Below are 15,893 nucleotides of genomic sequence, written 5' to 3'. Positions count from 1 at the left end.
TATTTATTGGACAATTTACAGTTGAGAGCTAACAAGAAATAATGGATGGTAAGAGACAGGCCATCATTAGAAAAGATTGTAGACTACACTCCATGGGGAATGTTAGGGCGACATAATCTGCATCTTATAACCCTTGGCAACCAAGATGCCCCCTGATGTTCAATTTATTATTACCTGAGAAACAATTGTGCTTATAGGTAAAAATAAGTTTACTGACACAGTCACCGGAGGTCAGGCACAATTAGGCTGCAGCAAAGGCGTGCGAGTGGGACAGCGAGTCATGGAGGTAACACTACTGTTCAGCCCCTTATTACATATGTAAGACCATTAGTATTATAAATGATGAATGAACAATGCCTTCCATTTTGTCCCCCCTGCCGTTGAGCAACGTATTTGTAGTTCTTGCTATTGACCGCACGGTGTCGCCACTGCAAAAACAAAACAAAAAAGATGAGGCGACCTCCCACTGCTTAGCAGGAAGGATGGAAACATGTTTTCTATTTTAAAAAAATAATAAATGAACCCGCTGTAATCTCTCTACCGCAGGATAATAAAACAGGCCAAATTCCCCGCAATCCGACTAAACGAGTCGCGGAACCCGGCGGGACGGGCAGTAAGGGATGCTGCAGAGGCCTGCGGTCAATTGAAGGAAGACAAACAGCAGGCACCGAGTCCGCTCCCTAAGGAGAAAAAAACCCTCCGACACCCTCCCTCGGAGACCCTCGCGGAAAGAAATGCTCACGGGAGAACGAGCACGCAGGATGTGAACGAAGAGGCCGGTCACGTGTCCACGATCCAAAAAGGTAATGGTGTCCCGCAGAAAGAGACGCCCGTTAGCGCTTCGGGCCGCTAGCTCTACGCCGGTCAGTGTGCGCTAGCATAACCGACGCAGCTAAAACCGGGCCACGTTACCGGAGGGGAGAGCATCCTCTACCTACCCCCCCCCCCCCCCGCTGGAGGCTACCAGCCGCTGGTGAATTAGCGACGGTTGAACGTAACGTTACCAGTCAGGTGTCGTTATTGTCACCTGCCTCGTGTGATTCTCGTGTTCAGAAAGGAAACCGCTGTGGACGTGTGAAATATGTGAACTCTGGTTTTACACTTTGTGTTGTTTTATGTATTCGTTTGACTCTGCGTGCCCAGATCCCTTCGTGTTGGATTTGTTTGTGTCTTTTTCTTTTTTCTTTGTGTGTGTGTGTCACCTGTGGACCGAATACAACCAAATACCTCTAAATCCTCACATCTCCAACGCACATAAATTGTACATTGTGTACGTTTATCACTCTTTTCCTTTCTCAAGCAGACCAGAGACGTTCCATGCATCTCCAATTTGAGGTTTTAGTGGTTTCTTATTTTTTTTTTAAACGTTTTAAAATCTTTAATAAAGTAAATGTTATAGTTGTCAACCTATTTTGCATGCTGCCAAACAATTAAAACAAATGCAGTTATCCCTGCAAATGTGACGATGCCACCCTGACATCGTCAACAGCAATACATTTCATCATTATCACACGTGCCATTAAATTAGAAGTGAAAGATTGCAAGAGCGCTCTGAGGCCCGGCACCCAGTAACCTCTTACCTCCTTTTGAAATGCTTCAAGTCTTTGACACTCGAGTGAACATCTTGTTTTCCGGGACCGTCGGCATGGTCTCACCTCCTAGTACAAACGTCACGGCAGCCGAAGAGACGTCCCCCTCACCCCACCAGACCCCTGGGCCGGGCCAACTGTAGTGCTATTATAGTTCAAGCAAAGGCGGATTGTTGCTCTCTTACAAAGGATTGCACAGTCCGAGGCTGAGGAGCGTAATGCAGTGTCTTTCTACTGTAAGGGATATTACGGCGCGACATGGGCCTTTTTGTTGCGGTTTTCTCTCTTTCCGAGCAGCGCGATTCCAACGTTGTCTCGATGACTTCTGAGGCGAGAGCTTACCGCCAGTGCAACTTGTGGGTTTAGCGTTTGTTCCCCCCTCTCTCTGGTTTTGTCCTCAGAAGAGAAGATGGCAGTGGTGGTGCTCGGCGTTCTCCTGTGCATCTCTTGTTGGGTCTCGCTCTACTTCGCCCTGTGCAGCCTCAACGGGTCCAGGAGCTACGAGTGGAACTGCCGCCTGGTCACGCTGGCACACGGCATCCTGGCCGTCTGCATCACGGGGTACATAGGCTACGTGGATGGACCCTGGCCGTTCACGTATCCAGGTAGGACACCTGAATCGAAACTCAAACTATCAACATTCTCGTTTGAAAAATCAGATATGTGACCTACGATAACAGGATGGTTGCAGGTACATTTACTGTCAAACGTTGTTTAGCACGAGGAGAAGGAATGCTGCTTGAAACCGCTATCAGTGTCCACGTTTTTGATTCAAGATGTGACCAAATACACTCACCTAAAGGATTATTAGGAACACCTGTTCCATTTTTCATTAATGTAATTGTCTAATCAACCAATCACATGGCAGTTGCTTCAATGCATTTAAGGGCGTGGTCCTGGTCAAGACAATCTCCTGATCGCCAAACTGAATGTCAGAATGGGAAAGAAAGGTGATTTAAGCAATTTTGAGCTTGGCCTGGTTGTTGGTGCCAGACGGGTCGTATGCACGAGTATTTCACAATCTGCTGTTACTGGGATATTCATGCACAACCATCTCTAGGGTTTACAAAGAATGGTGTGAAAAGGGGAGAGCATCCAGTATGCGGCAGTCCAGTGGGCGAAAATGCCTTGTTGATGCTAGAGGTCAGAGGAGAATGGGCCGACTGATTCAAGCTGATAGAAGAGCAACTTTGACTGAAACAACCACTCGTTACAACCGAGGTATGCAGTAAAGCATTTGTGAAGCCACAACACGCACAACCTTGAGGCGGATGGGCTACAACAGCAGAAGACCCCACCGGGTACCACTCATATCCACTACAAATAGGAAAAAAGGCTACAATTTGCAAGAGCTCACCAAAATTGGACAGTTGGACACTGTAAAAATGCTGCCTGGTCTGACGATTTCTGTTTTTCGATTTCAACATTCAGATGGTAGAGTCAGAATTTGGTGTAAACAGAATGAGGACATGGATCCATCCTGCCTTGTTACCACTGTGCAGGCTGCTGCTGCTGGTGCTGTAATGGTGTGGGCGATGTTTTCTTGGCACACTTTAGGCCCCTTAGGGCCAATTGAGCATCGTTTAAATGCCACGGCCTACCTGAGCATTGTTTCTGACCATGTCCATCCCTTTATGGCCACCAAGTACCCATCCTCTAATGGCTACTTCCAGCAGGATAATGCACCATGTCACAAAGCTCGAATCATTCCAAATTGGTTTCTTGATCATGACAATGAGTTCACTGTACTCAAATGGCCCCCACAGTCACCAGATCTCAACCCAATAGAGCATCTTTGGGATGTGGTGGAACGGGAGCTTCGTGCCCTGGATGTGCATCCCACAAATCTCCATCCACTGCAAGATGCTATCTTATCAATATGGGCCAACATTTCTAAAGAATGCTTTCAGCACCTTGTTGAATCAATGCCACGTAGAATTAAGGCAGTTCTGAATGCTAAAGAGGGTCAAGCACAGTATTAGTATGGTGTTCCTAATTATCCTTTAGGTCAGTGTAAATGGGTTCTTATCAATAATGATGTGCCCCTGTAACAATAATTATTTTTTATTTCTGATGCCAGGTACCAAGAACACCCCCCTGCAGGTCAGCGCCATGGTGGTGAGCCTGGGATACTTCCTTTTTGACATGGCCTGGTGTGTGTACTTCCGCACAGAGGGACCCGTTATGCTGGCCCACCACACCATGAGCATCCTTGGAATCCTGCTGACCCTGTGGTTGGGGGAGTCTGGCATCGAGTCCTGCGCTGTGCTCTTTGGCAGCGAAATCACCAACCCCCTCCTGCAGGCCCGCTGGTTCCTCAAGCAGACGGGGCGCTACGGGACGCGGCTGGGGGACGTCGTGGACGTCCTGTTTGTGCTGCTGTTTGTGTTGATGCGGGTCTTTGTGGGAGGCACAATGCTGTACTGCGAGCTGATCTCCCCGAGGCCCAGATTCTTCATCAAGTGCGGGGGAGTGGCCATGTACGCTCTGTCCTGGGTGTTTATGGTGGACATTGTCCGGTTCGCCCGTCGGAAGAGCAGGAGCTGGCACAGACCCAAGGCGGACCAACTAGAGACGGTGGCTGCTAATGGTCACGAAGGGAAGAAAGAGTGATGGCTTTGTGCTTCTCCCGAGGAGAGAGAAAGAACAAAGAAATTCAACTTTTTGTATGTTGAACTGATATTGAATAAAAGCATATTTCAAAGTCTTAGTTTTCCATGTCGAGAAACATCGCGTGACACCTGTCTGCAAGGGCTCACGAAAGAACACATTTTACACATTTTTACACTATCGCAGCTGAAAACATGTTTGAATCACTATCACTTTGATGGCCTAGTCGCCGTGGTGGTGCTCTGAGGGAGAGCTGGATGCTGGAGAAGAGGCCGTTTACATGTGATGCTCTCCTTGTGAAACATTTTCCGTCATGTCCAAATGTTAGGATTGTGGTCAGGTGGTTCTCAGGGACATGAAGTCACACCGGACAGTTGGGATGGACTCCAGAGAAAGTGTGTGATGTGATCGATTACGTCATGGCAACTCCTGCACATTTTTGGCTTACTGTCTTAAATCGTTTGTTGCAGAGCCTGCGCTAAAGGATTTGCTTAATGTTACTTCCCTTGTGTAAAGGGATACACGGGAAGGGAACAGTTTGAATTACATACCTCTACGCGGGTAATGCGATTACCAGTGTGTTAAGTTGTGCGTGGCACTGTACCACTAGCTTCCAAATAATATGAGTTGTGTTTCAAGTCTCACAAAGGCGGGATGATTAAAGTCTATTGTGAGCTGTCTGTACCGTGTCCTGATCATTTCACTACTGAAGTTACATTTAGTTTGTCCAGCAGCGTAAAATGTTTTGTTTTTTTTGGAGATGTCTGTGCTCTTCTCTTATATTCTTCGAGACAAACATACGTGACCGCCAAGACCAACCAGGTTGCCTCGGACTCTGGACAATACGAAAATCTGTGAAATCATGCTTTCTTCTTTTGGTTTGAGCACCTAAAATGTCGGATAGTTATCAGGTATTTAGTCAGTGAGAACATATTGAGGTGAAAAAACTAATTTTACACTCATTCCAAACACTATTGTACTAAATACTTGTGTTTGATTTATGGATCTAAGTGTGAAGAGTATTCTCAGAGTTGTTATATTTATTGTGTGATTTTTGCCTGCATTCACCATAATTCAATATTTATCACCATAAATATATCCATCTTGTTGTGGCAGAGTTCACATACGTATCTTGTCCAGAAAGAACACACAAGGGATTTTTTGGATGTCTTTGTGCTTGGACTTTATAGGGTTCATTATGACCATATCTTGTCTGTTATCATAGAATTATTGGACATCTGCAGTGGCGTATTTAATTGCTTTATTTTCCAGTACATATATTTGATTTGCAGCTCTCATACAAGGTCTCTTTTCTAAGCATTAACTCTTTATCTTAGAAAGCAAAAAAACAAATTGGTGTGTGCCTTAGTTATCTGAATGTACTTCCATTATGTTCTGATGGCTTTTCGTATTTTGTGCTGTTCTGTAAACCCTCCACTATAAGCATAGGAGTAATTAAGAAATATTTGGGGTTTTGGGATTTAATAATTTGTCTTTGTAATCTCTGAGTAAAGTCAAAAAAAGATGTAATCGATTGTTATATGCTAAACTACATACATTAAATAAAAACTAAAGAATAAGTCTCATTTGCATCATTTAATACTTACTATTGTATTGTACTGTTGGACTGAGATGAAGTTACCTCAAACGTCCACACGATGGTGTCACGTGAATTGACAAAATGAGGAAACGTTTGACAGTGCTAAAATAAAAACACAGCAGTTTAATCTGAAAACAGTGTCATATTTCACAAAATGTGTATATTTATTTTATCCTGCGGTTTAAATAATAATTTTACGTACTGGAGCACACAAAGTTTAACTTATATATATATACTGCGATAATGAATAGAAAAAAACAGATTCATTTAAGTAGTGGAGAAAAGTTTATCATTGCATCGTTCTTGGTGTGGTGATCTCAAAAACCTTTTTTTTCTCAGTTTTGTAAAAATACAAATATGCAAACGAACATTAATTATAATATTACTTCAATGGTCTGCTACTGGGATCAATGCATATTGATTGTATTGGTCTCACTGAGAAGTTGTTTAGATGACTTTGCTTATCTTTTTTTGCTTGAGCTTTGTCCATAAAATAATCAACTGGTAAAAAAAAATCAGAGCTTCATACATACAGTTCTTTATAAAAAAAAATCAAGAAAATGAGATTAACAGATTTAAAATAACATGGACAACACAAAAAGTAAGGCAGGTGAACGTTTAAATGTTTAGCAATTAAACAACATGGGTATAGATATACATATATAACGTTATGTAAATGCATCTGATTACTCTTCTGTCTGTGAGTCGACTAATCGGAGTGAGTCGACTAATCGGTGACGACCCTCTATCATTTGTTTCATACACCTTCCTACAGTTACCTAGTAACTGTTAATAACTTCTATGCCATGCATAAAGAGAAAAACGCCATACGTCAAATGCCACCATTCTCTACCATTACAATAAGCCGCAGAATTAGCTGGCACCACACAGTTGTTTTTATTTTTATTTATCGTGTTGTTGTTTTTTTTTTTCCAGCCGTGTTCCCCGACATGCTGAAACAAAAATGAGTTTTCCCGTCTCCCGGCGGAAGTGGCTCGTGGACGCGCTGCTGGACTCCCAACAGCTAGCTGGCTAGGGCGTTGCTAGCGGCAGAAAGTGGGATTTTCGGTACCGCTTTTTCTCTCTCTCTCCCCCCCCCCCACCCCCCCTCACAAGTTACATCCTCGTACAAATAACGCCTCGCGTTGGAGAAAAACGGCGTTTTATATTCGCTAAAAGTGTTTGTTTGTCGCGGTCGCCGTCGTGGTGGTGGTCAGGTTTCGGCGGAGGAGCCGGGGTTGGTTACTTTCCGTCCCGTTAGCTGGCCGCGTAGCTCGCCTGCTTGCCATCCACGGCGATTTCTGCCGAGAAAACAACTGAATTCTGGAAACATGGAGTCAAGGAGCGTCGCGCCGTGCTAACCCGACTCCGCTGGATGCTCTTTCCCCCGTGGAGACTTTGTGAAGGACAACACCACGGAGACGTTTTCCGCTTGCCAGTCAACATTCACGCCGTGTTGTGTGCGTGTGTTTGTGTATGTTTTAGTCGTTGGCTGGCTCCGGGACTTTTGCTTAGTTTGCACTCGAAACAAGAGCATACGAAGCAAAGTTTTTTTTTTCTTCTTTCTTTTTTTTTTTTTTTTTTTTTTTGCTGAAAGAGCTCCTCTGTTTTTGTTAGCTGGCGAGATTCAAAGCCAGCCAGCTTTCCGTGAGAAGGATTTTTCTATAAAAAAAAACGAAAAAAAGGAAACATTGTGCTTTATTTGACCCTACCGTCGAACCGTTTCAGGCTCGTTGTAGCTGACGTCCTACACCGGTACAACGTTAGCTGCAGTTGTTGCTAATTTGTAACGCCGCGTCGCTTAAAAACTGGGTATCGACCTCCTTCCCATGGTCACGGGAGAGTCCTCTCCACGGCCACGGGCTGGCATTTCTGAGAACGAGGGATACCAAATGGGACTGGCGGAGTCTCCGGCGACTTAAAGAGATCTTTTTAGGAACCGAGCCGGGTCGCGGGGGGCCAAGGTGTCGGTTACATCGCAGCACACGCATCGCGTCCACGTTTCACTCTGGGATGTGAATGCAGAGGATTCACTCGCAGAGTTCACACATGCACGACAACTTGTGCTAGCTGACGCAGTGTATTTATTATTTTTGCCCCAACATTTTGTTTACAGTCATCCGACTGCACAGCTAATAACGACCCCCCCCCCCTTCCCGCCCCACTTCCCCTCGATGCACTGTCGACTTCTTGCTGTTTGATTTAACAGCCAATAGTATTTTTTTTTCTTTTTCGGACGTGCCCTTCAACAACCTAACTGAGTCCTGCGAATAATCCACCTTCAACACCATAATCGAGATCCCTGCCTACTTCAGACTTATGCCACAGAAGGACGCTCCGGGAAATCGCCTCATCACGCTCTGGAAAATGCTAATAGGATATCATTTGCTGCAAATCTAGAACCGGAAGCCCAATGAGTGACACACAGTCCAGCTTCACTGACAGGTACAGTATGCCAAGGCCTTTATGTTCCATACATGCACTTTCTGCGCCCCACGGGCACCAGTAGAGTCCCGGTCATTACAGATATGTTTGTAAAAGTTTCTTGAAACACAGTCACAGCGCTCTGGTGGAAACATGTTTAACGCGGTCCGAGTAAAGCAATCCTGTGTGGTGCTGTGCTCAGTAATAACCATGTTATACAATCTAATTACCAAGGAAGGACATCAGATCTTGATGGAAACTCTGCTGATCCCAGCATGGGTAATGGGAGTTCTCTGCAGACACTAAAGTGGTACTTGTCCAAGGATTGAGAAGGCCTGCCACTGAGTGTGTGTGTGTGTGTGTGCGTGCGCGCCATCCATGTGCACCTTTCAACATCCCCATTACAGCTAAGCCTTTAAAGTTAACCTGCTCCTACCCCTATTAAAACAATCTCTGGCTTTAGACAAGACTGTAACTCCATCAACTAATCACCTTATGTAAGGCATCTATCAACTTAAATTCAAACGAGTTGACACTTGCTAAAACCAGCGGGATGGGTGATGGGTCGACATTTGAAGAAAAACCACTAAATGGTAGAATCTTCTGCGATATAAATTGTTAATATTCAGTTATTGCACCTGTACAAGAATGAATTCTCTTATGATTTCTGGAGAATAATGAGGTTTTCTTGTGACGTACTCTGGCGGTGAAAGGGTAAGGCTAGTGTATTACATCAAGCCTTTCTACCTGATTCCCAGGTAGTTTGCAAGAAGTGCAAAGGAATGCAGTGGAATGTGGGCAATAGATTCATTGCAGAGAGGGAGCTTTATTGCAGGTTGGGATCTGAACTATCCTCCTGGCTAGTGCATGAGCTAGAGGCTAAAGCCCAACCCCATTTTAAATGACCCCCCTCCCCCACTGCAATGATGGCAACAGTAGCTGACACCAACTGCTATTGTGGTGCAGTTTATTGTGCGTGATTCAAAACGTTAATGTATACATGTACATATTTAATCACAATGGTATGAGCAACTAAACTTGTGCAGATGCGATGATGGTCAGTAAATTGAACAAATCAAGGGGGTCCGATCCCTGGGTTCTCACTGCGATATACCTGATCCCATGAAGCATCTAATATATTCTTTTACACAGTGTAGTATGCCACACAGTATATTTGTCATCCTAGTTGGCCGCGGCAGATAAGGACTTGAATGTCCTATTCTAATTAGTTGTATATTGATTTCCCCTTAATAACGGTATGTTGGTATCTGTTAATATGAATCTGTTTGTTCAGGTTTCTGTGTCCTTAAACTCACAATGGTTTTTCTACGAATTCAACATGGTAGGAGCCATTATGTCAACGTAAAAAGCTATACCTGGTGACCACTGCATACTGTGCAAAAAACTAGCTGTGTGCCTTTGTTTCACAAACATATGTCGAGAGAGGCAGCTGATTTCACGTGTGTTTTACACAATGGTAGATAATTACTTTATTGATTTTAATTCCCCCCATCTTTCCTCAAGTCTGCTAGTATTTCCCTGTCCTCGCTTTCGCCTCCTCTGTGCGTGGTGTTGTGCATTCTGTTTTTGCCCGTTTGGCTATGGCGGGAGTATGCGCCCAATGTCTGTTGGGGCTGGGCCGCCAGCCGATGGGTCAGTTTAGTGTGCTGTTAGCCCTTTTGTCATAGAGTTCTGCTGATCCCCACGTTTTTACCACCCCCCCCTACCTCCCCCTGCCTGAGGCCCTCTCGGGAAGTGGTGCTGGTGACATCACTAATAGTAAACAATAGCCTTTAGTGGGAGCAATCTGTCTGCCCCCTGAATGCTCCTCCACCAGTGCAGGGCAGGTACATTCAGCGAGGCTGGTCGGATGGTTGGAGTGTGTGTTCATTGCTACATTGCATTAGTACAGGTGTGGCTAGTTAATGCCGAACTTTGTTTGTTGCAACCCAAGTTTGTTATGAATCGATTCGTTATCAATGAACGTAAATGTAGATTGGTTACAGGGCAGGCTTGGTGTTAAAACGGGTCACGTCAAATATGCAATGCAAATGATTATCTTTTGATACTCCGCTACATTGTTGTCCCGATCATTGTTAATACCACCGAAGGGTAAAAACGTGGCCCTGGAGTTGATGTTTTGCGGTCCTGTAAAGGAATCCTCATGATGGATGTTTTCCCGAGTACTTCTGCTTGTATGCGTCTCCTGTATTTGGCATCCCTCCCTTATAATGCAGTATGCTTCTGCTCTTATCTAGTCAGCGCTGACACTAGGGAAGCTGCGTCAGCTGCTCTAGACTGTGCATTAAAATTAGTTTCCAGGGGGCATTTTAAGCTCCGATCAGAAGTTTAAAGGCCCCAGAACAGCGTGCAGTGCAGAATGTTGTTATACAACTTAACAGGCTTGCTGCTACTGAAAGATAGCGTCCATCTTTTGTAGGTTAGGAAATAACTCATATTAAACAAACCTCTGAAATGATTTTTTGTTTTGTTGAACTGACGGTCAAACAAACCGTTGTCTCCTTACTTTAAAAACCCTACATGTTGTAGCCTGAAGGCATTTGTTTCCAATAATACTTTGTTAAAGCAATTTAAGGTCACGGCAAGTTCTTGCAAACGTAAATATTACCAGGTTGTTTGTATCTAGTTCATTTAGATTATTTCTTGGTCCAAAATATGACAAAGGTGCTATCTCATCCATAAAGATGCTTTTGTTTTTGAATCCAAAATAAATGTAATCATGGAGCAGGCTGCGAGGAAGTGTGCAAGCCCTGCATCTTCCTACCCTGCCGTAGGGGGCCGTGCTTCTAAATGATAGAACACAGAATATACTCAAATTTATTAGCCGTTGAATATGTTTTGATTTAAATTCAAATCAAGGGCCTTTTTTCTACAAAGTAGTCGAACAACACATTTTATTTAGAGGAATGCCTATACACAACACACCCTGTGTAAAGGATTTGCCACCTGAAGCAGATCCCTGTTAACGAGCGGTGCCATGATGCAGTATGGTGTACACAGAAATATCAGTTCATGGGGAACCTTTTCACGCCCTCCAATCCATTGTTGTCCAATGTAATCAAACTGAAGACCAGCTTTAAAATTGAGCTCAATCCAACTGCGGCAGCGCGTTGGCGTCTGTTTTTCAGGGCGCGAGGGCTGCGGCCTGAGATCAACTTAAACTTAAACTTTGGTTGTTGCTTGTTAATGTCTTTCAATCACAGCCAACAGGTATCTTTCCTTCATTCTGAAAATATCAGTCATTGGTAAATATGTCTAAGCCTTACAATTCTTCCCACGGACCAGGTTTTAGTGATGCGATAGTGTCAGATTATTTTATTACAGTCGCTTAGCAGCCGCGGCCTGTCTCAGTTCTCTCTAAAGTTGGCACAAGAGAAGGCAGCCAGATCCCGACCTACACATGTAACGTTTTCCGGTTGGTTGAAGACTCAGCATGGGTCCCAGACCATACGCACTCCAACCCATCGGCTGTGCAATGAAACCTACCTATTCGCCCTGGAGTTATACTACCGCTGCGTTTACAGTTCATCCGTCATGTCTTTAACGCTGCGCTCTGAAAATTAGTTTTGTTAGCGACAACACAGTCACGTTTTGGTTCAGGTGATCAGCAGTTGCCTCTGCCTATCAATGTGACAAAAGGCCAGAAATCAAAGCTTTTCCATATCACTTGAATTGTGTCTATTGCAAATGAATAACTCCTGAAAGTCGGCACGGAAATGGCGGGCCAAAATTCTCCGTTTTGTCCAGTTACAGAAGGTAAATGAGGAGCTGATGAAGACTTTGCTCACACCTGGATGCCACTTTGGCAGACACACACCAGCTCTCACCATACTCTCTGTTCATTCATGCAAGCTCCCATTTCCCTCTTTTTCACACACACTCTCAATCGCACCCAGCGCGTATTCCATTCTTTGCTTCGGTCCGTCTGTGTCTGCCATCATCACCGCATGTTCATCGTGCCCGATGGTAGGGAGTATTCAAATTTGCCGTCATAAATTAGCCATGTATGAATGAAAAGTGCGGGGGTGGAAATGGTTCTCCCACCCTGTGGTGTGGCATGCTTCTTTTAGCGGGTATTCATAATTTTCTTCATCTTAGTCAATACGAGCCTGGCTAAAAGGAAATACAAGCCCACTGAGATAGCAAAAGAGAGGGAGATAGCAGGGTTGGGAGAAGAAATAGACGATGCCTCTGGGGTCGTGATGTTGGATTGTGGGTAAAGTCTCGGCATTACTCGGCTCTCCTCGAGTGCTGGGGGAGTCGGGGTCTATCATCCTGCCCTGTGATGGTGATGCTTCTGGACACCCTCGACAATTGTGCCCTGTTAGACCGACAGAGCTTCAGGGCTGAAATGTTACTTTCACTTCACAAAAGACGGGATTACAATAGAGGTAAACAATGGGACAATGGCAGAGAGCCGTCTTCCCCGAGTGTCATCCCTTCACATGTCCATGTAAGGGGTTTCTTAGCCGGGAACTGGGCTAGTGCCTTCGAGCTAAGCGTGACACTAGTAAAGCCACGATATTCTGCAGGCTGCAGTGCATGCACTAAATTGATTATGTAAATCAATATACACTCACCGGCCACTTTATTAGGTACACCTGTCCAACTGCTCGTTAACACTTAATTTCTAAGCAGCCAATCACATGGCGGCAACTCAGTGCATTTAGGCATGTAGACATTGTCAAGACAATCTCCTGCAGTTCAAACCGAGCATCAGTATGGGGAAGAAAGGTGATTTGAGTGACTTTGAACGTGGCATGATTGTTGGTGCCAGAAGGGCTGGTCTGAGTATTTCAGAAACTGCTAATCTACTGGGATTTTCACGCACAACCATCTCTAGGGTTTACAGAGAATGGTCCGAAAAAGAAAAAACATCCAGTGAGCGGCAGTTCTGTGGGCGGAAATGCCTTGTTGATGCCAGAGGTCAGAGGAGAATGGCCAGACTGGTTCGAGCTGATAGAAGGGCAACAGTGACTCAAATAACCACCCGTTACAACCAAGGTGGGCATAAGAGCATCTCTGAACGCACAGTACGTCGAACTTTGAGGCAGATGGGCTACAGCAGCAGAAGACCACACCGGGTGCCACTCCTTTCAGCTAAGAACAGGAAACTGAGGCTACAATTTGCACAAGCTCATCGAAATTGGACAATAGAAGATTGGAAAAACGTTGCCTGGTCTGATGAGTCTCGATTTCTGCTGCGACATTCGGATGGTAGGGTCAGAATTTGGCGTCTACAACATGAAAGCATGGATCCATCCTGCCTTGTATCAACGGTTCAGGCTGGTGGTGGTGGTGTCATGGTGTGGGGAATATTTTCTTGGCACTGTTTGGGCCCCTTGGTACCAATTGAGCATCGTTGCAACGCCACAGCCTACCTGAGTATTGTTGCTGACCATGTCCATCCCTTTATGACCACAATGTACCCAACTTCTGATGGCTACTTTCAGCAGGATAATGCGCCATGTCATAAAGCTGGAATCATCTCAGACTGGTTTCTTGAACATGACAATGAGTTCGCTGTACTCAAATGGCCTCCACAATCACCAGATCTCAATCCAATAGAGCATCTTTGGGATGTGGTGGAACGGGAGATTTGCATCATGGATGTGCAGCCGACAAATCTGCGGCAACTGTGTGATGCCATCATGTCAATATGGACCAAACTCCCTGAGGAATGCTTCCAGCACCTTGTTGAATCTATGCCACGAAGAATTGAGGCAGTTCTGAAGGCAAAAGGGGGTCCAACCCGTTACTAGCATGGGGTACCTAATAAAGTGGCCGGTGAGTGTACATACAATACAGATTTGTTCTTTTGTGCACATGTATGTCTGGGGAATCTTCATCAGAGAAAATGGTACGCTTAACAAGGCGTAGTAGCTCATTGGGCGGATTTCGTCCGCTACCGAGGCTGTCAAAAGAGAAGCTGCTTTAACTGAATGTGGTGTCTGTGTGTAAGGAGAGACCGTGTTGCAGAGGAAGGGCATGAGCCTGCTGCAGCACTGTGATTAATCTTAATCTAACTGCCTGGTTCTGCCCATTCTGAGGTGACTAGACACGATGGGACTTCCCCTCTCTTTCTCTACCAGACCAGTGTCGCAGCACAGGTTCTGTCACCTACTGAGAGTCTGGTTCAGGTTCTGAGTCAAAACAATTTTGTGGAAAAGGAGGGTAAAGCGTGCATGAGAAATGTACTTAAAATCATCTCTGCTTAAAAGACTTCAGTTTGGATGGTTTTTGTCCCAGAAAATGTTTGATGAATCACTCGATATAATATGAATTCTTTCACATTGACCAAGCTTGATTTCCTCAGATTGTGGGGGGTGGGCAATGTAATAGATAGAACGTTGTATTACTTTGGTGAGACGTATCACTCATGTGCTACAAGTTGCATCTGCTTAAATGTCGTCATAGGTCTGCCTTCAGCAGCCAATAACACATTTTTGCAATCACCGCAGGATACCAGATCAAGTCCGGTCAAGGTGCCTCTTGCAGACTCTTACACATTACTTATACGGTGGTGCATGAGTTAATAACGGCTCAATCGAGGACACTCGGTACAAAGAAGTTATCCGTGGTTGAGAAAAGCTCCTGGGTGTCAGTGACAAGTCTCGTGACCGGCAGCGGTGTAGACGGTGTAGCACGTTGAACCACCTCTTCTCCATGCCGGGGCTGTAGGACAGCGGACAGCATAGCGTGAAGAAATGTCTATCCCCGGCCCTCATGTCAGGAATCCTGATGAGGTTTATTGGGGCAGAAAGGGCACCGTTTTCCCCCCGAGGCTGTAGCTTGAGCTCCAGAGCTATTGCTCTTGTCTCTCCAACACACACCACGTCTCTCTCTGTCTGTCTGTGTGTGTGTGTGTGTCTCTCTCTCTCTGTCTCTGTCTCTCAGCGACTGTCTCATACACTCACTTCATGTTCTCCTTCTTTAAATCCTGAACACTGCGTTGTGTGATTGTGCGTTGAGAGATGGCTGGGAGGCATTGGTGTGTTTTGGTATAACTCTATTCAGGCGGTGTTTTAAAGGAGCACCGCTGCATGGGTGGAGACTACTTCTCACTCAGTGGCAAGGAGTGGAAAGCAGTGACGTAATCCTGGCTCTGGTTTTTGTGCGTGCACCCACATTGTATGACTCAGGTATATATATATTAGATAACAAGGAGTGTGTCTGTCCGTGTGCTGTGTGTGTGAGAGAGAGAATGAGAGAGTCCTTTTGGGAGGCTGCAGGCATGAATCAGGCTGTTCAAGAGACTGTATCATTACACGCTTGAGGTAAAATCCCAGACCAGTTTTAAAAGGGTGGCTGAAAAGCAGACTTTGCCACTTCCATAGATTTTGTGGCATGACTCAGCTCAAAAACCAAGCTGAGGACAATGCGCCGTCACCACAGGGCTGCTCTTCAGCTCTGCCTAGTTTTCCACTGTAATCTAACATCTGAGGGGTGTTTTGCAAGGTCATGGTGCATTTCACCGCTTGGAATGAAACACACCTCAGTCTGATCTCTTCTGCCTGCAGGCCACTCCCACAACCATCTAACCCCATTCTGGTTTCAAACAGGCCCCGCCTCTTTGAGCCCCGTCAACACCTGTGCTCAGAGCTGCGTCGCTCGACTGTTGTTAGACTCCAGATTCCTGCTGCAACTCT

General features: G+C 45.3%; 2 protein-coding genes across 5 annotated transcripts in view; both read left to right on the top strand.

The window, feature by feature from the left end:
* Positions 1 to 76: 76 nt before the first annotated feature.
* tlcd5a (TLC domain containing 5a) lies at positions 77 to 5,781 on the top strand. 3 transcript variants are annotated; one of them, XM_037459166.2, is made up of 3 exons: positions 77 to 803; positions 1,991 to 2,194; positions 3,763 to 5,781. In XM_037459166.2, exons 2-3 carry the CDS (start codon positions 1,999 to 2,001, stop codon positions 4,200 to 4,202), a joined length of 636 nt encoding a protein of 211 aa, XP_037315063.1. In that variant the 5' UTR covers positions 77 to 803; positions 1,991 to 1,998; the 3' UTR covers positions 4,203 to 5,781. The 3 variants fall into 3 exon arrangements, with proteins under 3 accessions (XP_037315063.1, XP_037315046.1, XP_037315055.1); XM_037459149.2 differs by having other exon boundaries at positions 3,670 to 5,781; XM_037459158.2 differs by lacking the exon at positions 77 to 803 and adding an exon at positions 982 to 1,825 and having other exon boundaries at positions 3,670 to 5,781.
* A 1,148-nt stretch (positions 5,782 to 6,929) lies between these two features.
* The window catches only part of arhgef12a (Rho guanine nucleotide exchange factor (GEF) 12a), a 35,222-nt gene continuing 26,258 nt past the window's right edge, over positions 6,930 to 15,893 (top strand). For both annotated transcript variants that reach the window (XM_037462745.2, XM_037462744.2), the window contains exon 1: positions 6,930 to 8,244. In XM_037462745.2, coding sequence (XP_037318642.2) covers positions 8,213 to 8,244 — 32 coding nt within the window. In that variant the 5' untranslated portion in view covers positions 6,930 to 8,212. The remainder of the gene's footprint in view (positions 8,245 to 15,893) is intronic.

Source organism: Pungitius pungitius, chromosome 3 (genome assembly GCF_949316345.1).
Source record: "Pungitius pungitius chromosome 3, fPunPun2.1, whole genome shotgun sequence".
Lineage (NCBI taxonomy): Eukaryota > Metazoa > Chordata > Actinopteri > Perciformes > Gasterosteidae > Pungitius > Pungitius pungitius.
The sequence above is the reverse complement of the archived record's forward strand: the minus strand, read 5'-3'. Positions and strand labels throughout refer to the sequence as shown.